This window comes from Anas platyrhynchos, chromosome 6 (assembly GCF_047663525.1).
Source record: "Anas platyrhynchos isolate ZD024472 breed Pekin duck chromosome 6, IASCAAS_PekinDuck_T2T, whole genome shotgun sequence".
Lineage (NCBI taxonomy): Eukaryota > Metazoa > Chordata > Aves > Anseriformes > Anatidae > Anas > Anas platyrhynchos.
The window spans coordinates 30,794,299-30,818,973 of record NC_092592.1 but is presented as its reverse complement, the minus strand read 5'-3'; the positions used below and the strand labels follow the sequence as shown (position 1 = coordinate 30,818,973).

Sequence of the window (24,675 nt, the reverse complement as noted above, 5' to 3'; positions counted from 1 at the left end):
CGGGTTAAGTCAGTGGTAAAGCTTGCCTTTCTGTTTCGAGGAGCCATGAGAATTTAGTGCGACCCTCAAAACTGTTGCAGCTGAACTTCAAAAGCAGCACATTTTTCTAATACTTCTAAATATCTGCCTTCACTGTAGCCCTTCCTTGATACACAGCTGCCACAATGCAATTTGCCTTACAAATCCCCTGACATCTGGTTCTCCATTTGCACGTCCATGGCTAAACCCATGGCCGAGGGGGAGGTCAGCAAAGCTCTGCCCCAGCTCCAAGGCACCCAGAACCCTGCAGGCTCCCAGCCGCACACTTTCCACAGGGCTCTTCTACCCCAGCCATCCAGAAACACTGAGAGACCCCTGGCCTGTGGGTGAGGTTGCAAGAGAGAAGGCACTCGATGTCAGGATATTCTTTAGAACAGTGCAGTAAGCTTCCAAGTGCAAAAATGTATTACGTTCTTTGTTGATTGCCGAAGCACTGAGCTAAGTGGATGTCTTGCCTCCCAGATAAAGCCCCTTCCATTTCTGGATTTTGAAATGAATCAATAAAGAAAATGAGTCCAGCAGCCAGATGTCTGCTTTCATCTCGCTGCGCTGGAACTGGAATAATGCCCACCAAATCTCCACCAAAATACTTTCTTTGAAAGCTCTTTTGTTAACGGCTTTCCAACTGCAGGGAACGAAATGTAGCAAACGTGAAAATCTGATGCCACCTAACGGCCACTTGAACATTCAGCTTTCGGAGGCTGTCTTTGGCTTTGGGACTCGACCAAAATTTCAGAGTGCGAACTCTTGAATACGCATTGCTCCTGCAGATGCAGAAAGACAAAAGGAGTGATTAATTGCAAAGGGACTTTGGGAACTCACCCAAGGAAATGTCTTCTCTCCCTATCCTCAGAAAAATGGCCCCAAAGAGCTCCCATCACTGTGGATGTAGTAGCATGTTTAGGGGATGAAATATCTACACGTGTAGATTTACCAGGGCTGGGCTGCACGGAGGGGAAACACAAGCTGTGGCCACATCTGCCCCCTGCTTCTCATCACTGCTGAAACTTTCCATGCCGAGCACTGGTCCAAGTGAAAACTGCCTGGCTGTGCTTGCAGGCACTGTCTGCACACAAAATTCAAAGCTAATGTAATCAAACACTTCCACAGAACAAACCTGTAGAAAAATACAAGTTGCCAGAACTCCAGGTGGAGAAATCTTCCCTTTTAGAAACTTCCACTGCTGCTGGCTTTGCAACCGAGTGGAAATTCTGGCAAAGGACTGAGCAACCTTTACATTAGCGATGTGCTTTTTACTATTCCCTTAAAAGCCTGTGCAAAATTCAGCTGATCTGCAGAAGCAGGAGCTTACACAGGCTCTGCGAGAGCCCTGCCAGGAGCGTGCATCCAGCCTTCCAGCGCCGTGCACATGCAACGCCCCCGGCCCGGCTGTCAGCTCTCTGAATGCCCTCATGTGATTGCCACGTGACTTTTAATTACTGCTTTCCAATGAGTAATTGCCAATTTATGCTACGTGCTCAACACTGCACGATCACTCAGCTAGGAAGGCAGGAAAATACTGGTCAAAATGGGCTGGCAGCAGCCTTAACCGTGACTTATCCTGTCCTCTTGCATCACCCAAAGCCTGATCTAAAGTAAGTAACATCTTACAACTTTTGCAGCAAATCAGACAAAATCTGTTTTGCCATGCAACACAGCTCCAGGACAGGTGAGTCTGTAAAAAGTCTGCAAGCAACCACCTGATGACAATACAGGTCTCCTTATCAACAAAGAAAGGGTAAAGATGCACAACTTACAATTCTTTGTTTTCCTTTGCAAGGTTCTTAGATGATGGCTTGCATGGAATTCCTCACGGCATACGTTTCTTCTCCATAGTGCTCTGACTTCCTTGGGTGAAGCATCCTAACAGCAATTATTATTACCTATTACTTTCATATTATTCTATAAGCAGGCTGCAGGCACTCCTAGAGACAAACAATAGTAAGAAATTGCTTGGATCTTGGATTAGATTTATTTAAAATGCTGAACCAAAAGTATCCTCCCACACAGGAAGACTGGGTTCATGAAATTGTCACCAGACTTGGAGGACTGGATTTTGACTTGTAAACAAACAAAAGGTTGATTTGTGGGAGGACAACAGAAACGAGCATTTCTCAAAAAGTCCTTAAAGATGTATCACAAAGTTGATAGAGAGATAAAAACGCAATGCTTCAACTGCTGCCGCCTCAATCACTGAGGTATATGTACCATATGCTGGCAGGGCAAGATACAGATGTCCTCAAACAGCTTTGAATGAAAACATCTCCCACAAAATACTTTATTTTCATCAAGAAAATGAAAGAAGCGGTAATTTCCAGCAGCTATTTCCCTGCTCTGTACTTACATAGCACTTACACCACCGTCATGCTTAACCCCATGATGCAGAGCAAAGAGAGACAGATGAAGCAGAAGCTGGCTGCACCAGCATGACCGGGGTTCAAAATCCCTGCCTGATGATGCTGTGTCTTTTTTTTAAATATAATTATAATAATTATTATTTTTTATGATGGGCCTGTCCTTCTTCATTTCCAGGATCTAAGACAAGGAAAACTCTCTAGTAAGATCAGACTACCTTCTTGCACAACTTTCAGAATAAGCCCAAGAAAACCCATCTTCAGGATAAATTCTGTAGAAGTAGTGTGCATAATCAAGTCAGCTTTTTACAACTAAAAGATGTGAAAGCCCTGTATAAACAAAAGGCAGCCATACAACATGCATCTATTTAAAATACTGTTTATTTGTGATTTAACATTAATTAGCATTACATCTATGAGCAATTTCAGATAACATTTATATATTTTCCACAGGACACAAGAGTTGGCTGGCTCATTCTTTATGCCAAAGCAAGTAAATAGAGGCATTAGCAAAAGGTGCAAATAGTTCACGGTTGCATTTTAAAAAATATTTATGCACATTGCATTCATTTAGATATATTTTTAAAAAAGTTATGAAAAGCGTAGTTCACAGGTTACTGTTTCTACATATGTTGTAATACAACACAAATAATGTAGAACATAAAAAAAAAAAAAAGTAAGCAACTGAAAGTTTCCACTATGATTAAAAACACTGATTCCAGTATTTAGTGATAGCTAGAAAATTGTTTCCAGGATCCATTCCAACATTGCATTATCACACTTACACGGTCAAAGCTAACCAGCCCCCGAACATGCTATAATCAACATTTTTGCATGCCAAACCACTCTCCAGCCATATTTAACAATTATATATTGTATAGTATTTCAACTGGCAATTTGGGAATCACATGGATCTTTCAAATGTATGTCCTACTGCGATGACTGATTTACAGACAGTTTGACACAGTGAAGAAAACCCTATGTTAATTTCTATGCTTAGTTTGTATTTACAATACAGTAAAAGTAATAAAATGACAATATCAGTAAAAATGAGTAAGTGGCGGTACCACCCTTACCCATGGCACTAGGCTCTGATTTGCTCTGGGTTCATCCAAAGGACAACACAGACTCACGAGACCCTTTTACAATTCAAATGAAAGTAAGGAACAACAACAACAAAAAAGCGTTACACTCCACATGAATCCATACAAATTATTTAAAACTTCTAATATGGAAATGTCACTTTGCTGATTTAATAAAAATATCCCACAATCCATATCATATATTTAAAAAAAATAATCACCAAACTTTTACTTTCTTTGTCTCCTCCTATTTTCTTACTATTTCACTTTCCCTTTTAACAGTTTTGTTTCCTTCATTTGGTTATGTTAAGAGATTATTTTTCTTCATTCATTAGCAATACCATGAGGAAAAAAAACCCAACACTAAGTTTTAAACATGAATCCAGTTCAATAATTTTGTATGTTTTTCTTTCTGATTTCTAACTCCCTGGATTCCTGAATTATACTTAAGTATATTCTAAACCAAGCATTCTTAAATACACTCTACTATTAAATGCTTGGTTCACATGCCTATAATACTTTTATACTGAATGGTATAGAAACATTTGAACATATAAAATCTTCTTTTTGTTTTGCCACTTAAACTAAATTATCAATGTTAAGTGTATAAAACCCCCCCTCCTTGAAAAATAAGGGTTCCCCCCCAACTGATAGAATAAAAAAGAAGTCTTCAAAAATTATAATTCACTAAAATGAAGTATTTGGCAAAGAAGTTATTGATGAATGGAATTCTTAGACATTTTGTATAATTCCAAATAAACTTTCTCTTACACAGTTCTTCCCCTAGTATTATGTGCCAGTGTATAGTATTTCTACACGATCTAATCTTAAAAAAAAGATTTAAAGGTGTGCTGTTAATATGCACCCACTCAAACAGGGGTACAGAAACATAAAATATATGGTCATAAAATCACAATACAAAAATGCATGATCTGGTGGTTACCAATTGAGACAGCAGGTTTTTTTCTTTAAAAAAACCTCACGTGATCACTCTAAGTAACTTTATTAAAGACTTTACTGTACTGAAAATTTTAAGGTCTGCAAAATTCTCCAAGCAGAACTTGCTGCTGCATACTGTGATGGTATTTGATCTTGCTATGATGGTATTTGAGCACCTGACAGTGTAGTTCTACACAAAACTAATGAATGTTTCAAACCCTCATAGCAATTTTGGACTCAGTTATGTGAGAGATGAATTAATTTTCAATTAACATGAAAGTCTTTTTTTTTTTTTTTGGTGGCGGTGGTTTTTTGTTTAAAGCAAAACCTCTTCCAGTTCCTTTTTGTTTAGGTTAAAAAGTCCAGTTACTGCACACCCCTAACACTACTCTGTTAATGGTCAACTTAAACGTTTAAAATGTGCAACATCTCCTCACAACAGAACTGCATTTATGCTTCTACTTTCTCCTTCTTTTTATTCTTTTTCAGGAAAGACGGGGTCCGGAATTTCTTCTTCTTCTTTGACGGGGATTTGGAAGGTGACCCTTCAGGGGACAGGGCCTCTTCTATCTTTTCAGAGCTTTTAATGGTAATCTCTACACTCTCCACAGTACTACTAGTGGTTAACTGACTGACCCTCTTGCTGAGGTCTTCTTCCACATCATGTGCATCTTCCTTGCCGTTCACCACCACAACAGGTAGCTCCACAGATATTAGGTTGGCATTTTGGGTATAGAAATCCTCATGATTTTCTAAGAGAATGGAAAAATTTGCAATTATTTAGGTGCATTATCATGAAAACAAAGAAGCAAACAAAAGAACACAACCCCAAAGTTGAAACAAAGATGTGAGTCTGGATTGTGATCCAAAGAATGAAACCCAAAGTGCTTAGATGGGGACTTTTCTCCTTTATCCACATGCCTACTTGTTATAAACAGACAAATACTTTGAAAACATAAGTAAAGGTTATTGGGCTGAAAATGCTAACCTCTTCTCTGCCAGGTACATATACATCTCAAGCTGCCTACTTTACTCCAGAGACCACTTTACAAAACTTTAGCAATTCCATACAGAAATCTTTGGAGCACTACTGCTCCCAAGTTCGTTCTTAGAGCTTTCTGGAAAACCCTTAGGCCAAAAATCTAATCTTAACACCAAAATGTACCATCTATTTCCTTCACCTTGTTAATATCTAAATGTCAATATTCCCCATGTTATTTTCTATTTGTGAGAATTAGGTATTTGAAAAAAATTGGAAAAGCAGTCTACTGGATAGAGTCCCACCCAGACTTTGGTAAAAAGAGGGCTCTTTTTTTCCCATCATTTGACTTCATGCAAATCTAAAGAACCCAACAAAAGAGCAGATGACTCGGGTTATCAGAGCCATTAGTATTTCAGAGAAACTACGTGGAATACCTTCTAATTTTTCTGGGATATTTTGCGGGGACTGAGTTTGTGACTGAATTTGTGACACAGATGAACCGTCATCTGAGAATAATTCCTGTTCAGCATCTGCAGGACAAGATTTTAATTAGTAGCCATGCAAAAGTAAAAATAAAGAATGTCAGTACTAGCGTTACAAGATTTACAGCTCTACTAGCATTGTGCAGTTCATGCTGACAACATCAAGAAGTTGCAGTACACAGTTTAAACTCTGTAGAATTATGGATTTACACATTTCATCTGCTAACAATCATTATATATTAGTTCTTTAATAGAAAGCATAAAGAGAGGGGGGAGGGTTGCATTCCAGCAGCATGCCCATGGTTTTATCTAGCTGTAACAGCAGAGCGTGTGACTTACAATAGGCTACCACACTATATCCTGAACACGGTATATAGCACAGTTGTTTTATTACACAGTATTAGTGAACAAAAGTGCGTAGTAAGCGCTATTGTTAAAAAAAAAAAAAAAAAAAAAAAGAATTAGCAATTCCCTACAGAGTAGTAGTACTGGTGAAAAGATGTAAAAAGTGAAAGCAGATGAGTCTTGCACATTGGGAGAATAAAGAAAAAAATTAAAGAAGCCAAGATCAAACATCTCAGTAAACTTATGGAAACAATAAATTACAAATGTGAACTCAGAACCACTGGAATTTGAGGGTCAGAAAATGCAGAACCTATCGACAGCGTTGTACCAAATGTGAAGCATCACAGTGTATTTCATGTTCTCAGTGAGAGCTCAGCAGCTTTTTTTTCCTGTGAACTCTGATATCTGAACGGGTAAAAAAAGACCTAGAGATCACAAAGATTTCTTCTACCTTACCATATATTTCATAATTAAGCAGCAAAAATCATTTTCAGAGAGTCAACTAGTCCCATATCATTTAGATAACTTAACCTTCTGCCCTTTGTCGAAGTTGTACAGACTAGCTGCACAATCGTTATCCTTCCAGGTATTGAAAGCTCAGCTGGACACGGCCCTAAGCAATGTGACCCAAATTTGAAATTAATTTGGAGGAGGACGGTGGACTAAATGACCTTCACGGACTTGTGCAAGCTAACTTCTATTATTCTAAGAACCCAATGATTTCTAAGAAAAAGGTCACTATGTTAAAGCATGTTTTTTTTTTCCTCAACCCCACTGCTGTACAAATCCTCCATTGCTTTAATTTCAGCATTTACCAAATTAAAAGCGAAAAATTAAGAAATAATTCCACTGCCTCAAGGAACAATTAAGCAAGTAGTTACATTTTTACAGTAGATTTTCGAACTAGGAATGAACTGATGATTGAAATGTAAACCTCAACATAAAACAAAACAAAACATGCACCACTGACCTTCCAACCCTTGCTGCTTGCGCTCAATTGTTTTCTTGTACTCTTCCAGTTCTTTTTCTGTGAGATGGCTGAATGGGTTGGGTGGTGCTGGTGGTGCGTGCTCATCATCTTCAAATTGCATTGGCTGGAAAAGAGAAAATCACAAAAATGAACGCTTGAGAAGCAAGGGACATGTACGTGGCTAATAGTTTGGTGACATCAGACCTGCAGAGAGACAGACAGACACATCCACACTAAAACTACCCCATTGGATAGACTTTTATGTAGAAATAAGTACCAACTACAGAGCTATAACTCACCATTCTTTTACAGTGTCACAATCACATTATTTGAGGTGGGGTGTTATTTTTGTGTGTGGTTTTTCATTTGGTCTTTTTTTGTATGAAGTATGATAGCTTCAAAGGAGAGACATCTCTCAAAAGCTTATAGCTCAGGGACCAAGATATTCTTCTGATAAGTTTCTTCAGAGAAGTGAAAATAATTTAACAACAGAGATTCAACTATAATGCATGATGTTCCCCCTCCCTTTTTTATTTTTTTATTAAATAATGCCATTAAAACATTTAGTTATAATGAAGTATTTAGAAAGAAAATGACCCAAAGTGAAGTTTGAAGGAAAGTAAAGTGAAAAATATATATATATATTTAAATCAGTGAATTAGTCCTACTCACTGGACTTGGCTTTTTATCCACAACGATCCCAGCAAGCAGCTGAGACTGCGGTCCTGCTGTCTTTAGGTCGTATCGGTTTTGTTCCCGAATCTATACATAAAGAAAGTAAACTGGGTTAGAACCAGTTATTTATGTGTTTGTTAATTTTAACCTAATGCTACGTCCATCAACTTTGTAAAACCAATAATACAGGCAGTAGTGTGTGGCCAGAGGAACAAATTGTATGTTGGCGCACTAAAAAACAAGATGTTCCTTTCCTCTCTTGAAGGCACTGCGTATATTGTTTAGCTCTTCAGGTACCACTGAAGATCCACCTTACCCCCAGCTTCTGTGCTTCAAGTGAGCTAGTATTTAGAAATAAACTCCAAAGAATAGTACGCTATTGAATCTGTCTTCTATCTGAATCTGTATGCTATCCGAATCTGTCCTCTCCATCCCCAAAATGCATATCACATGCTAAGCTCTGAAAAAGTTCTCTGTGGTCAGAAAGGAAGGCAAAACTTTTATTTATGAGCAAAATTCACTGTTTTCCCCAAAACAACGATCCTAGCACATTGTCAGTGCTTAAGAGACTGACAGATCAGATCTAAACAAAAAATAGATCAGATAAAAACATTGTACAGCAGAAAAATAGGAGCCAACTACCTAAGGAGACAGTGACTTGCACAAATTTAAAAATCATTGTCTGGGACTTGCAGTATAAACCTCTAGATGATTAGAGGGTGCCTCGCCCGCTCTAAGGAAGGGAGTTGCTCCTTCTGACTCCAGTTCAATCCCCACAGACACTGATACGGTGCTTTCCAAGAAATAAAAGATTCTGTAATCAAATGGAAAGTGTCCCAAATATCTGTTTGTACAGTAATGTCCAGGGTGGAGTGTTTGGTCAGTCTGACAGTCAGCGCCTTATGTGCTGGAAGGGAAAAGCACTGAGACATTTGTATTTACAGAGAGGTTTTTTTCCATTGCCATTACAGAGTGGACTAGGACAGAGAGACTCCAGCTTAATAAACACCAGGAGAATTAGCACAGAGCAGAACCCATCCGAACTGACTGAATTATGGTTCACCTGATGTACAACAATTTGGTTCATGCTGACACCTAATTATCTACTAAATATAATGCTAAATAGCAGGGCACTACCATTTCCAATCTTCCATTTCCAGAGTTAATGCTCATCATTCACCAAACTATTGCATTCAGAATGTACAAATGTTGCTTATATCTCTCTACAGAATTCATGTATATCAAGTGTTTAAATACATGTTTTTATAGTGCTTTCTGATGCCACAATCACACAAACTTCCTAGTAAAATCAGAACAATTAAAAATTTTACGTTACTTAACATATAATTATACTTGGAAATGTTACAGTTTTATTCTTTTCACATCTTTTACCTTATTTCTCTTTTCCAGCACTTCACTGGGGTTTGTATTTAAAGGAACAAACTGGTTTGGATCTTCAATTTTGATTGGCGTTCCTCCACTAGTTTTCGAAGATTCATCAGCTTTCATCCACTTAAAGGAAAAAAAATATGCTAAAAATCAGCGTGATGGAGAGGGACAACTCTCAGCTCTGACTTACGGCTAAAGAACAGAGATAAGGAAAATCCTTCCTGACTCTATTCTCTATTCCACATGACATCCACAAATATCCCAAGTCCTTGCAAGTTATTCTGCTTCCCCAAAGGGATTTGAACATGTACCATCAAGATTACTTCCAGTAAACACCAAAATTTACTCTTGCAAAACATACTACTATGTGCTAATGAAGTCACGTTTAGGAAGTGTCGTGCTTCCTAGCGACTGGCACACAGATCTGTAAGCTCCAGAGCCTGTCCTCTCTCATTCATTCAGTCAACTTCCACCTTTGCTAACTGCACATTTTGTCTGCAGCCTTCTTCCTTTGTAGAAAGGTTTTACATTTGTTGCTGAGGATATTTCTCCCAAACTTAAGTGCAGAAGCTTGCTGGCCTGCCAGCAGGAGGAGCTGATGCTTTGACGGTTGCATTGTGCATCTGGGAGTAGCCCAACAGCAAATAACGTGCTCCACACACACATTTGCCACCACTCCCCAGGCTGGAAACACAGTGGAAGCAGGAGGAAAAGTCTTGTTCATGTCTTGTTCATCTTTAGAAGTGGTAACATTACCAGACTCTTCAGAGTCCCCTCCCACTTTCTCTCTCTCTCTCTTTCTCTCTCCCCCTCCCTCCTTCAATTCACAGAGGTGAATTAGAATCACAGAACAGTTTGGGTTGGTAGGGACCTTAAAGATCGTCTAATGCCAACCCCCTGCCATGGGCAGGGACACCTCCCACCAGACCATGTTGCTCAATTAGAATTAAAACTTGTTGATATGAGAGCAGCCCACATGTGATTTAAAACCTTACTATATTTGGCCAATAATTAATAGCACAAAAAGGAATTGGAGGAACTGGTTATTAAGGGAAAATAATCGTTACGTTTTAACATGAACCGTTGCTCTTCCAAACGGCAAGGCCCAAAACACTTGGAGCCCTCAACATTGGTGTCATTAAACCTTCCACAAATCTATTTCTGCCTGCTTGATTAACTGATTTGCTAATCCTGTTAAAGATGTCTTCAAAAAAGCTGCATGTAGTTTGCTTTCTCTCAAGCAGCATAAAAACAAAGCAACTACTCGAAGCATCGGCCTACCGTGATCTTGGTCCTGGGACTGGCTTCTCCATTCCAGGATTCCTCAGGCACATTCACTTTCAAGTACGTGTTGGGGGAGTTCAGCCACCTTGTCTTCTCCCTCTGTTGTTTCTGCGCCAGGAACTTCAGTGGGGACAGTGGGACTGCATCATCTTCAAAGGAAAAGGCAGTCACAGTGGCTGGGATCTCAACGTCACTCTTGTGTCTGGGTTTTTCCCTGACTAATGGTTGCCTGTAGGCATAGCCAGTTCTGTATCCCTATGGAGAATGAAAAAGAGAAAATGATTATAAAGAAAAAAAGTCAGAAAAAAATAACTGAAGTAGTCATGAACTTTTTGTGCTGCTCTGTATGCACTGAATAGGCTCACTGAGCTTTTCAGAGAAGTGGTTAGTGGTGTTCGCTGTAATTCATTCCTACTGTTCTTCTGACATTCAGAAGACCCACTTAAACTACCCTGCAGGTAGGCAGCTGAACAGGTCCCCCATTCACACTTCACCTTCCTGCTGCCTTTGTGAATACACAGCTACTGGGTGACCATCCTGCTCAGGCTGTGACTTGGTTGAATATCTTCTTGAAGTCCTCCTATCTTGCACAGTGACAATTCTAGCTCATCACACTCTCCCATTTCTCCCTCTATTTGTATTAAAAGGCTGTTCCAGAATTCATAGTGTAGTGAACAGACATTTCAAATAATCAGTCTTATTTCCTAATATTAGAATTATTAACAAAAACAGAGGAAATATTCTACATCTATTTAATAGGGTGGCATTTAAAACATTTTCACTAGTAGGCCACTATAAAGAGCAAACGCTTGTGAGATGGGTTGGATAAAGTTTAAGATCAACAGATTATAAACTCTTATCAGGGCAGGATACTACTTTCAGTACACTGACATAGTAAGAACTAAATCAAGCAGAAGAGATCTAATATACAATAAGAAGTCATTCTGCCTTCATTTTCAAGCTCACAAAAAAGGCCAGAAAGAAACATTTGCGGTACAGAAGCTGACCCTACACTCAACAGCTTACGAAGGCTGCATGGACAATGCCCCACGTGCGTGCTTACCAGGTTGTCCAGCATCCGCATGAGTGCTTCGAACTCCTGTTCCCCAACTTTCCATTTCTGTTGCGAAGCCATATTAACTCCACCTCCTCCAGCTGCTGCCACAGCATGTGTGGAAGGCTTGAACTTCTGCAGATCCAGTAGTAGGAGATTGTCTATCCCACCTGCTCCAGCTAATGCGTGCACCTAAAGACATCAATGAGCGTTATTTTGTTTGTGGAAGTGCTTTTGGAGTCACTGCTTTTCTGGATGCACTGGAGAAACTCATATATAAACTGCAGCTATTTCTCATGCCAGTTTTCTTCTGTGCAAAAATGTATTAAAATATAAAGCGATTCTTACCGAAAGGATGATGTTGTCTACTGGTAATTGCACTCCAAAAGGAGCGGACAAAAACACTAACTCTCAGAGTACCCTAAAAAGGTCTTTTTGCATTACAACACTAAAAATTTTCAATTTTAATATAAGTTTTAAAATGAATGAGTAGTTGAATTCAACATGAATGGCAGGGTGAGGGAGGAGAGCCTGCCATCTGCACCTCCCCTCCAAACACATACTTGGGAATGTGCTGGGGAACACGTAAGAGCAAAGTGATGATGTTTCTGGGGATAGGCTTCTGTGAAAGGCGAGGACACCTCAGAGGTTTCTCCCCGCAGATTACAAATAATGCCTGGATGACCAACAGGACAGCTAAAGTTAGACAATAGGGAAAAACTGATCTGGGGATTCAAATTATTTTTAAACACGCAACCCTGTGCCTGTGCTCTAAAGACCTTTTGTTTATCGGGTTCTACAGTTCTTTGTGATCATAGGGAGAAGTTTCTTCCCTTGACACAACATTCAGCTGTGATAAATGGGCTGGATACTGAGCTATCTTGAGTCACACCTTTTGCAAGACTAAATACAAATATATTCTCTCTCACCTGTGTTTCACAAGCCAGTTGCACATTGAAAATATAGTGGAATGCTTCTTCCAGTGTCTCTCCTAGTGCTACCACACCATGGTTTCTCAAGACTAATACCTAGTAAATGAAGACACTGATGTTAAATGGTAGAAACTGGCACAGAACATGAAAATTGCCTTTGGAAAGCGTGAATGAGGCTGAATACCTTGCAACTGGGTCCAAGAACTTTCTGAAGCTGAATTCTCTCTTCCTGTTCATCAAGAGATCCCTGATAATTGTAATAAGCAACATCTCCCAGAATCAGAGCCTCTTGAGATATTGGAAGGATGCCGCACTTCATAGATGAAACCTGTTTCATAAAAATGAAGTAATGATAATTAGGAGAAAAAAAAAACAACTCTTAAAACACACCTTAACCACCCAAGTCTTTGCAGGCTGTATGATATATCTTTGCCAGAAAAGACACTCTCCATAACGAGAGAGTTGAGAAATAATACCTCTGTGTTTTTAACTGCTCTAACTTGCAACAGAGTGAGAAAGCTGCTGCTACACAACCTAGGGACAGGTTGATTATAGGAAAAGACAAGTTATCTCAAGTTAGTTTTTGTAAATGTTATCCTCCTTTAATTTTCAACATAAGGCTCCCACTAGATATTTAATTCCCTTGTTTATAGTTTCAAAAAGCTAACAGGAGAGAACTTAGCCATTACCTTTTTTTTGGTCTGTAGTCAAGGAAGGCTTATATATGCATATAAAGTAAATAGATACATTTCATATTATTGTATTTCAAAGCATTTTTTTCAAGTCTCCTTATGTTTTAGCATTGCTGTACAAACCATTTTTGATGTATTTTAACTATGATACTTCTGTAGTAGGGTAAATCCAAACCGAGCATAACTAATAATTAAGCCATTTAAAAATGCAGTTGCAGAATGTAAATGATGATGCATACAGCACGTTGTACGGTCTGAGATGCTATAAATAAACCCTGAGTAAACTCTGTATTTTGTAACCTCCTCAACCTGAGCACCATCATGTCTGTACATCAGCTTATTCTTATTCATTTCACCGTAGTGCCTCAGCCCTCTCACTCTGCTGATTTCATGACCTTGCAGAATCAGCTTTTAAAAAAATTAAATTTAAAATAAAAACAGAAGAAGCAGCATAGAGCCGATGTTACAAACAAAAATAAAACCTCCATGAGTAGTGATTCAGCTACAGAAAGGTGATCCAAGTTCATAAGGTAAACCTGTTTTCTTTTACTCCATGCTAGAAGGAGGAAGACTTACAGCTGCTGTTGCAGGGGTGTGTATGTGTATTATACACCTGACATCGGGGCGCGTGGAGTAGATGGCCACATGTGGACTGAATCCTGCCGAGTCAATACTTAGAGTTGTGCTCCCCTGGTCAACTACATCTCCTAGGATGTTTACCTTAACCTGGAAAAGTCAAGCAAAGGAATAATATTTAAGAAGTCTGTGACAACCACAATTATTTGAGAACTGCCCTCTCCTTCTCACTTGGTCCTCACATACTCAGGGCTCAGATCATGAGAAAAAAAGGAGAGCAGCCATCAGTCTGTGCGTCATTAAACCACTCTACCATCCAAGACACTAATAGCATTTGATAGCATTTATTTCTAATGTGGAAGAAGTAAAAGACAAGAACCCAATATATCATATCATTCACTCTTCTTTGTCTACCTGACCTTTCATTTAAAAGAAAGTCTCAGCAACTTAAAAACTGGAATCACAACTGGAACAGAAAACAGCTATGTGAAAGAAAAGATTTTGTTCAACCTGTAAATATATTTAGCATGTTTATGTAAATATATTTAGCATGTTTATGTAAGCATCTTCCAACCATGCAAGAAAGGAGAAAAGACACCTTCAGTATTTTCCCATAAATGACATACAAATACAAACCACTACTAATGACTTTCTATAAGTGAGGCATTCTCATTTCTGGCAGTTTAAAATTAATTTTATTAAGATTTCCTGATTTTGCATTTGAAGAAACTTCAGGCTCTGAGAAATGTCCAATAAGAAAATTAAATGCATAGGGAATTTTCAAATTTGTAGTAACATTAGAATAATAGCACATCAGGTCATCTTCTCACATTTTAATTTTGGTTCTGTGTTTGCTGGTGCAATGCTATCGATCTTGATCTGCTGCCCTTTTCCAACTGGAGACAGTTTCTTTACAGATACGTACTGACATGAAGAACATATGGCAGGTTCTGCAGCACAAGATGTGTGATTTAGCAGCTACCAGTTCCTAAATGCCAACCTGTAGCTTTATCCAGCTCCTTTGTTAAGCCCAGGGAAGATTATTCAATTTATTTTCCCACTTATAAACACAGGAGCTGATTCTACTAACACTACTCCTACAGAGTGATTTCCCCTGCATTATCATATTGTCAGGTTATAAAAGGTTGCTGCTGAGGCTATTTGGTTAGCTTCAGGAGACAGAACAAAACTTTGCTACTCTACATTGAGGCTGGAGACAAAGCAACACAAGGTAAAGCTAAACCCAAAATGAAATGCTAAGTATTAAGGATGCTACTATCTAAACAGTTAATCAGCTTTGCATCTGGTGGGTAAACAATAAAACAAACAAACAAACCCAACAAACAGCATTATTATAGTTCAGGTCCATTTTAGCAGCCACAAAAGTATTTTAGAAAACAGGTTGAGCCTTGGTGGTTATTACTGCAGGTGAATTACATACCAAATTGGAAGCTGAAGCTTCAGAAAAGGACAGACCTCTTGGAATGATTAGAATATGGTCATGTTCTTTGCTTACTCTGACCTGCAATGGAGGAAAAAGACAAATGGATTACTGACATATTTCTGAATTTATATTATTGGGGGGGGGGGGAATTAATTTGACTGAATAGCTGAGATCCCAAATAAAAATTCTTATTTTCTGAAATACTTACTGTGATATAGGCATTTGGCAAATGTGCCCACCCAAACAAGTCAGCCAATCTGTATAAACTGGCTAACTTGCAACGAGTAAGTTTTTCTCCCTTAACAAACAAGGAGGTATCTATTCCAGGTAGATCATTGATAGGGGTAACCATCCCATGGCCTGAAAAACAAACAGGTGAAGATGGTGGCACGTCAGGTATCGTCGTGATCTTTCAGAAGCAGTATATTTAAATTGTCATTATAGCAATAACAGCAATTATTAGACTGGACCTGTACTCCAGGGATTTCTAAGGTCTTTACTGAAACCTCTGTTACTTTAGGAGAGTAGGAACCACACCCCAAAATTAAGCCTCTGAAGAGATGTCTCAGTCAGAGCCCTTTAAGTTAGTCCTAATGAAGGAATTAGGATTAGTGCAAGAGTTGTCAGACTGCTAGATCATCTCTTAACAGAGAAGGCATAAAAATTAATTACTTTATTTGACTTGTGATTGCACAAACATCTCGTGAAGGCCAACATCTCCCTTTTGCGAGAGCATGATACCCCTCTAAGAACTACTGCCTTTGCTTACAGGGAAAGTTACTACCCTACTAGAGCAACTAGTTACTACTAGAGGGAAAAGGGTTTGGTTTGCAACAGAAGGAGTGTGCACTTTGAGATTAGTCATCCTGTCCAAGTCCCTGGGCAAATGTTGCAGAGACAACAGTTGGACCTGCAGGACCGGCTAGAGACATGGAGATAAGGCTATCTGAGCTCTCTGCTGTTCTCTTCCACTTGTTTTGTTGTAGGAACACCAAAGAGCCATTTTAGGACTAGTTCTCAAAAGATGCTGAATGCTGACAGCTGCTACTGTACTTCAGGCTTGTAAGCTCCCGTATCATATCATCCACCCACAGAGCTTAAATTGACTTTAACACTTCAGTGCTGTAGGACTTGGAAAGACTGGAAGGTCCCAGTGACATCTTTGTAACTATAGTGCATACTAGAAGCTGTTTTTAACTCTGGGAGATGTCTGGGTAACAATCCAGTCCGGCAGGCTGTTCCTCCTTTTTACAACTTACATGCAAGAGCAGAAAAACAAACAACTTCACATCTCAGTTTATGCTCATGTTAAATTGCTAATAATAGCAAGGCACAGAATTTTGTTCTCTTTCTCAATGTAATTCCTCTTAGCAAATTCTAAAATAACCAAGTGTGAAGATTCAAAACATTTTGGATATCATACAAATTAAAGCATTTGAGAGAAAGAAGGCCCAAAAGGAAAGTTAAGACCACCATCTGTACTACTTCACAGCTTCAGCAGGCTCTGACAAACTTTTTTTTCAGATAAAGAAGAGATCCCAGCAGTGCTAGCCACTGGTGATAATAAAAGTGAAGAGAAAAAGGGTCCATTATATGCATAGCTCACTTACTGAGTGAAGATGAGGAAAAGCCTGCAAAAGAGCTTGCTGTAATGTAATCAGCAATCTGCTGTAACGCAAGCAGTCCGGTTGGGTTATTGCCCTTCTTCATCTGTTCTTGAATAAGGCATTCCAGATCTTCTCTAAAAGCCTGTGGAAACATTTGACAATCATCAAGGAAACCTGGATTTGATAGAAGAAAGATTATTATAGGTGGGGCTGGTAGATTTGCCTGTTATTAATGTTACATGACACTTCCCCTTAGACCTTGTTTTTAGCTGCTTATAACCTCACCAGACTTCCACCATCTGATCTAAGCTTTGTATCCTAAGTACTGGCAATTTGGGGAGCTGAGGGGGAAGGCTTTTGGTCACAGAGGGTTAACTATTTCCTAGAAGAACACAAGGTAAAATATATTTTTGTAAATGCTAACAACAGTGTTTGTATCAACAATTAAAGCACACTCCATGTTTTGGAAGAGATAGTTGAAATCTGACCAGGATATGTTGCTTTTAGTGCTGGATATTTTTTCTTTTAAATTCAGTAATCCTTCTGAAAATCCATCCAAATTTGATAAAGTTATAAACAAATGGAAAACTGGAGTTCATCCACGCTGAAGTAGTACCGCAGACACGCAAAAACTAGAAGGAATGTCAGGAGGTCACTTCCTATTTCTTTCCTTCTCCTCAAGGGAAAAGCCCTTCCCCTCTTTTCCCAGTATAAAATATCCACAACCCCAACAAGATAAACTCATGCAGAATACATTATGAAGCAGTTTTCACAGTATCAGATTTAATATACTTAACACTGTGGACAAAGCCTGTTCTTTCCAGAAGGCAGACGAACCACTACTCCTAACAAACGCCTGTTTTAGGACTACTTCAGCCTTGACATTTCTAGATGAAATAAATTCAGCTCTTTCAAACTTTCCTTACGGGTTATATTTTCTAACCCTCTCATTATTTTCTGGCAGCATCCTCGAGCTTTTGTCTGAACACGCAGCACACAGGGCTGCACACACCACCAGCTAGGTGTATGGCGAATGCTCTTGCTGGTTCATTCCAGAGAGACATTTGGTGTCTGTACAACGCAGCTGACTCCTATTATAACTCCAGGCTATTCCCTTTATGTAATTGCTCCTTTCAGTTTGCCTGCCTTGGTAGAGTATTTAGTCTCAATTAAAAAGGAAAACAGTTCTGTAAGGCAAACACAATTCCTTCACTGAATTTTAATTCATTCCTCCAAAACACCCAACTTGGTTGGGAAAGATCCAGTTTCATAACACAGTCTTGTATACTCAGAACTGCTGATGAACAGGGTGCTGCTGCCAGACCCCCAAAACATCTGCAGGACTCTGCCTGATACGGCCTCTCGGCTGGGTATCCACAACTACATTTAATTTTCAAGCACAGCCACCTGTGCTCTTTTTCTCCAAGTAATTTTGTCAGGATCACGTGTACCTGAGACTTACCAGTTCTTCACAAAAAAAGCCTCTAAGGATCTGTGTGGACTGACTACTCAGTGATCTGCTGCACAGGTCTCTCAGAGCAAACCAAATGCACGCAGCATGCCCACAGAACAGCTCACCAGCTCCCTGCTAGCCTGAAGATACATGGGCAAAGCCAGATTTTTGCGAGCACAATCCCTGGCCCTAACATGGCTGCAAAGCCCACAGCGCCAGAGGCCAGGCTCTCAGTGATGTTTCCCTGCCTGCCTTGCACACAGCCTGTCATTCTACCACAGCTGCTTTGTCCCTTTGCCTCACATAGCACATAGTGGCAAGTCCTCACTAGAAAAGAAATTCAGTATTTTTTTTTTCCTCATCACGGCTCAGCACGTGGCCCTGTGCCTTTTCAGCATGCTGTTCAGACCCTGTTGCGATAACAATTATTACTTATCTGACAAGATTTTCTCTGGGGCAGATAAGTACTGTAAATCCAAATGCTTCTGAAGCACTGACTTCCTAATCCCCCAAACACGCCTTTAAGGTGAAGCAGGGCGCTATCACCGTTTTCACAGAACAGCAAAGAGGCAGAGGTCAGACGATTCCACTAATTTGGGACATTCATTTTGAGATGCCCAGGGACTGATCTGCAGAGCACTCAGCAGCAAGTAGCTTTTTACATACTCCAAGCCCAATTTCCTCTGAAAATCCAAGTGCAGCTCTGAGTGTTTAATGCACACTGCTGTATCTCAGGGGAACAAGTTGGAAATACAAACTCCAAAACTGCAAGGCCAGGAAGCAGGAGAGTCAGCATCGCTTGTGACAACCTGGAGGAGATGCTGAGGCAGGTCGGGACCAGGCCCTGAGCACTTCTGTCACTGCAGCCAGATGAAATTCAGACATGAATGCAACTTTGTATAAGACTTTGGGATGTATCGCATATCTAGAAGAAAGGATTTTGGTGATCAAATAGCTCACAACTGCATAGAGAAAGGAGCTGAGGACCAATCTTTATGCTTTACCAACCTTCTTGAAAGCACAAGAAGTGTAAAATAGCAGAGGTGCTTCCTATCCCTTTGCACATCATATTCCTGATGTTACTGAAAGCTTTAAAACAAAGAAAATACCTCAGAAAATAAACCAGCAAGAGATTTTGTGGCAGTTCACCTCATGTTCTGCCTAAGCTTCACAACACAACTGCTGCCCTGCCATAACAGACTTCCCAGAACCAGCTGTTTTCTCCTAATGGTTCATAATGTGGCTACAGCTTTATGGCATTTTCTCCTCCTGTTACTGTGATCTATTAAGATAGCAGAGACAACGACTGGCCCATATATTTCACCCACAAGTAATACTAACCCTCATTTTCAGGCTCTGCCATTCCAAGACATGCAATTACTCCTCAAATGTTCCTGAAAGAGGCCCCTGCACAAAAGCTCAGCCACTTCACACTCAGGAAGGCTGAAATACTCTTCTACTCTTGTTTATAATCTGTATATAAGGAAATTGCACATTTGTAGTCTCATGGGGGCCATGTAGAAGACAGAATTCATGAAATTTATGTCAGTATTTGCTTGGGAGGAGATGGGGAAAAACAGTTATCTGTGTTATATTAAATCACTCTCAATTCAACAAGGACTATAGAAAGGATCTGCAAAAACATTCACAGTAAATTCCTATTAGTCATACCCAGACGTTTTTTTTCCCCCCAACTTGTATGAGAAATATTACTGCTATTGCAGAAAAAAAAAGATAATGTATTTCGGACAGCTTTTGATGGAACAATTTTATTTTATATTGTATTTTTATTCTTTTGCTTTCTGATCATGCTATTTTCATTCTCCTGCTCTCAGTTTTGTACTTCAGTGCTAACAGGAGTATATTTTACACACTAACACTACTACAAATAAGGATTTATAGTTTAATAAAGTCGCTCATAACACAACAAACTTTCCTTAGAAGTAATTTCAGAAATACCAGACAACAGGTAAAACCCTGGGCAAGTAGCAAACACGGTGGTTTGGGATGAACAAAGCAGGTGTGGGTATGTTGAAATACAAATAAAATTTGGTATGCCATTTATCTACATGCCAGTGCACAGTGACATTATCTAGTAGACAGCAGCCTTCAGTGTCACGCTCGTGACTCACACGCATTCCTCCACGCATATTTAGGCATGTTTCCCTACCTTCCAGTCACGCCTACAGACCCGTAGTACTCCCCTCTGCTGTGTTTAGGCTTCTTCCCATTTCCACGTGCTCCGCTGCATGCCCGTAGGTGATCACCCACCGTGCTGACACAGCCTTCCTCTGCTCCTGACAGGCTCACAGGAGGGGCATCACCACCTTCTAGAGAGCTATTCACCTCAGCTATTCCCCATTAAATGAATGACATTTACTGGTGCTTTCATTTGCTGTAAATCAGGGCTCTGATTTTGGGATCCAACCCATTCAGTAGCAATAATCTGCTTCTGAAAACCCATCTGCAGCCCCAGCGGCTTGGTTTGCTGCAGTTCACAGGGCTGTAACACTGGCACTGCACTGCTGCTGTGCCCACAAGAGGCATCCTACAGGGGGTGTCTTCCAAAGGGAGACAAAAGCCTTTCTCCAACACAAAGCAGCAATTTTTCAAGTGGAAAGGTCGCTAGTAATTTCAGATGTAGTACTTGACAAGAAAATGCTGACCCAGGAAAAAAATGTAGTGCCAGATGAATGACAAATTTATGTTGTTCAGCTGTATGCTCAGCAGCACTCAGTAAGGAGAAAGGTTCAGCTCTGGGATTCAGATCTTTTCTGTGCTGGAGCAGTACTCTGAGCATCCCAATGACAGTTTGCACAGAAAACAGCCCCTGGTATCAAAGCTGGGTCCAGGACAGCCGCTGGAAAGGAGGCAAAGCCACTCTTCAGACAAGGTGCAGGGCCAGCAGCAGGGTGATTAGAGTTGTTAATCACCTGGCACTGGACAACCTCCCCATCTGACCTGGGCAAGCCACCGGCTGCAAGCCCAACTTCTACGAGTACCAGCTGAGGTTGTTCTCGAAGCCACAGTACCTGGACGAGCAGAGGGCACCCCAGCTCAGAGCACGGTACCATCTTTTAAATGCACATCACAAACTCAAGCAGCTTAGATGCAAAAGTCTTTTAGCCTACACCTGCAAGGGCTCTCTGAAACTCAGCAGCGAAGTTGCAGGCTTTGGTTCTGACTCATTCACCCCCATTTAGCTCACGTATGAGCTGACAGTGTAAATTGGGGCTTTTAAGAATCAAAGCAACTGGTTGACAGCTGGTATTTTTCAGTCAACAGAAGCAGACAACTAGAAAAACTAGCTTGCTAGAATAACCTATAGCCCCGCTGTTCTCTGCTAGATATTTTTTTACTACAAAAATTCTGTTAATCTCTTCATCTTGGCAGACAGCTCTCAGGATGTCATGAAGCACGCAGGCTCATAAGTATTTAGGCTTATACTATAAGTAGTATCTTTCTATGTCATTTCTTGTTTGTTTACCATTGATTTAAGGATGTATATGATGAGACTTATCTGCTCAACAGAAATAGAAACAAAATGAAGAGAAAAAGAATTCCCCTGTGGACAGAGAAATGGCTCACATGCAGGTTACCTGCAGATACCCCACACCACAGCAAACTACAAAGAGGAAAAAGCACATGTTCCTATCAGGGCTAATAAGAGCAAGGTCCCAACTGTTCGGTACCTCAGCCTACATGAAAAGAGCTAGAAAAGATTTGTGAGATCCCTACACTGAGTAACAGCACTATTAGCCTAAAAGCTGCAGAAAGATTCAAGACATCCATTTAGTCTCTTTTGCCCATTTCTGACCAAAGCATTTATATATATTTTAACAGGGTATAATTCAATTTATCTATCTATAAACGCACCCACAGTCTCTAAGCCAAATCACTACAATTAACAAAAAAATTTAAAACTTAACTGGTGTTTTTTGTTCCGGAGAGCACGGACACCCTACCTGCCTCTGGTGCTCGATCGCAGCACCCAGGGAGGAAAAGCTTCACCGAGAGCAGCTGGCGAAAGCAGCTCTGCACCAGGCTGCCTCCAGCCCGCCGCGCAGATACAAACAACCCGTGCCCGAGTGGGGAAGGGTGGAGCTGGCCGCAAAAAACCGCCACTGAGTAAAGGCTTGCAAGGAGGAGATAAGCGCAACAAGTGTTTGTGAACTCTAGGAGGGAAAAAAAAGTAGTAAGAGAGGCTTTGGTGTTAATGCAGAAAGAAACAGGCTTATTAATAAGTGTGGGGAATTGGATACAGCTGCGACGATCTCTTTACTTGTAAGGAAGTGTGTGGGTATCTGGACTGGCCTGAGCGACCCCAAGGACAAGAAGAGACCTGCAGCTGGCTCAGTGTGGGCTGTTTTTTCCTGCTCCATGCCAGCCGGGGCCGCGCTCCCAAAGAAACACCTGCAGGAGGGGTACAAAGGTACCCCAGGACCAGAGCACAGCGCAGGGCGCATCCTGCAGCCAGCAGCCACTGCTCTCTAGGAGTTCCCAGGTGCTGTTAGGAACTCATGCTAAAGCACAGGATTATTTAATAACTTGTCTCCAGGAAGAAAATGTCAAAAAAAAAAAAAAAAAGACTTAAAAGTGAGCACAGCGAAGAGCTGCACAGGTCCTTTTAATTGTCACTCATTACCTGTGCTGCACTGGCCACCCCTCTTCCTGCTCGCTCACCAGACTGACTTGATGCCTTACAGCAGGATCTGCACCACGCCACCCCCACCCAAGACAACAAAAACCCAAACCCAAGCAGCTCAACAACAGGAAGATTAGAAATAAAAATACATGTTTATTGATTCAATCCGGAAAACATCGGCACTTTTATCTAACGAAAGACCTGAGTTCAAACTAAATGGAAAGCAGCAACATGGGAGGAAGAGAGGAGTCAAAGGTAACTTTCATTTCTAACATAACAGAGCAGAATAGCACAGATAAAAAAAAAAAAAAAAGTTTAAATGAGAGGAGAGTAGGGGAAACGTCCACACCTCCCCAGCAGAAAGCCACAAAGATGTCAGAGACGCCCAAAGCCAGATGAGGGAGCTGCAGAACGAGAAGCTGGTGCAGCCAGGGGCCCCAAGGCACGGGTGAGGTGGGCAGCCCTCCTGAAGGACCCACAGGGCTTCTGAACTTATGGGGAAAGAGCCCTGTAAGCTGAAATGCACAAGCAACTGAATGGACTTTGGTATTTAAAAAAAATAAACTGCCTCAAAAGGGAGCGGTGTTGTGAAAACACTGGATGTTCATCCAATACAGAGCAAAGCAAGCCAGACAAATGGAAAACCTGGGGGGAAAAGTAAATACACAAAACTATCCTTCATCTCTGAACTGATGGTTTGGAAAAACAAAAAAAACAAAAAAAAACATAGCCAGAAAAAAATGGAGTGTGGGTTTATTTGCTTGTTTACAAGGAGAAAAGTCTGCCCATGTCCTGCATGCTACGGCAGCCACCAAGCGGGACCGGGTTGGGCAGGACCAGCTGGGGCAGGCACATGTAGGGGCAGGAAGGACAGACAAGGGACAGAAGGACATTTAACCTAACCGTAAGGAAACTGATTCTGTGTTACAGACGGGCACAAGCGAATTACTGCTGTTATGCAACAGCGGCACTGAAGCAGCATCGCCCTGCGGGGCCGCAGGGGCCTGATAAGTGCTCCCAGCCAGCACAGAAATAAAATGAAGTGCGATGAGGTCCTGTGAGCAAGCTGCTTCTCAGCCTCAAACCAAACATGTTTCATGGGCAAAGACGGCCAGGGCATGCTCCGTGCACCTCGATGAGCCACAAGAAACGTTCCTGGGTAAGCTCAAAACATAAACCTGGCATTTAAATGCCAATAGCCAGGCATTTGTGTGTTTCAACCATTCAGCTCGTTGCCTCGTACAAAAATTTAACTACTTTTTCCTTGCATAGTGAAATTATGAAATAGATCTAATTCTATTTTGTGTATATGCCAAGTAAATTTATGCACCCTCTCCCATTTCCACTCTGACCCTACTCAGCAAGCAGGCAGCTGCTGTGCCCCACAGGCCCCCACAACGCAATAATGAAGTGACCACTCCGTCTCCACACAGGATAGCTGGGCAATCATGGCTTTTCATGCCTTTTCTTTTTTTAATAATAAAAAAGTGTTTTTGAAGCTTTCAGTTGCCATGGCAAGGGCACCAGCAAAATGCCAGAAAGAAAGGAAGGCCAGGAGCACTTGCATACCACATCTTAAACTAGGGTTTTGATGATATAGCAGATAGACGTTTACTCATTGAAAGTAGTTATTCTGTATAAGCAGAATATGATTGTTTAGCCTGTAAAATAACAAAACGGGGTTTAGTTTTGGAGTTAACCATGAAAATTGAAAAAAAAAAAGAAAAAGCT

General features: G+C 40.6%; 1 protein-coding gene across 7 annotated transcripts in view; it reads right to left on the bottom strand.

The window, feature by feature from the left end:
- Positions 1 to 2,756: 2,756 nt before the first annotated feature.
- Positions 2,757 to 24,675, bottom strand: part of ADD3 (adducin 3) — a 98,225-nt gene continuing 76,306 nt past the window's right edge. For 5 of the 7 annotated variants that reach the window (XM_027460909.3, XM_027460911.3, XM_027460913.3 and 2 more), the window contains 13 exons: positions 16,850 to 16,988; positions 15,448 to 15,599; positions 15,237 to 15,317; positions 13,796 to 13,945; positions 12,712 to 12,855; positions 12,525 to 12,623; positions 11,605 to 11,787; positions 10,539 to 10,796; positions 9,261 to 9,380; positions 7,866 to 7,955; positions 7,194 to 7,317; positions 5,831 to 5,926; positions 2,757 to 5,166 (listed from right to left, as the gene is read on the bottom strand). In XM_027460909.3, coding sequence (XP_027316710.1) covers positions 4,865 to 5,166; positions 5,831 to 5,926; positions 7,194 to 7,317; positions 7,866 to 7,955; positions 9,261 to 9,380; positions 10,539 to 10,796; positions 11,605 to 11,787; positions 12,525 to 12,623; positions 12,712 to 12,855; positions 13,796 to 13,945; positions 15,237 to 15,317; positions 15,448 to 15,599; positions 16,850 to 16,988 — 1,938 coding nt within the window. In that variant the 3' untranslated portion in view covers positions 2,757 to 4,864. Of the gene's footprint in view, positions 5,167 to 5,830; positions 5,927 to 7,193; positions 7,318 to 7,865; positions 7,956 to 9,260; positions 9,381 to 10,538; positions 10,797 to 11,604; positions 11,788 to 12,524; positions 12,624 to 12,711; positions 12,856 to 13,795; positions 13,946 to 15,236; positions 15,318 to 15,447; positions 15,600 to 16,849; positions 16,989 to 22,264; positions 22,403 to 24,675 lie in introns of those variants that run through there. The other 2 variants (XM_027460916.3, XM_027460914.3) reach the window with 2 other exon arrangements.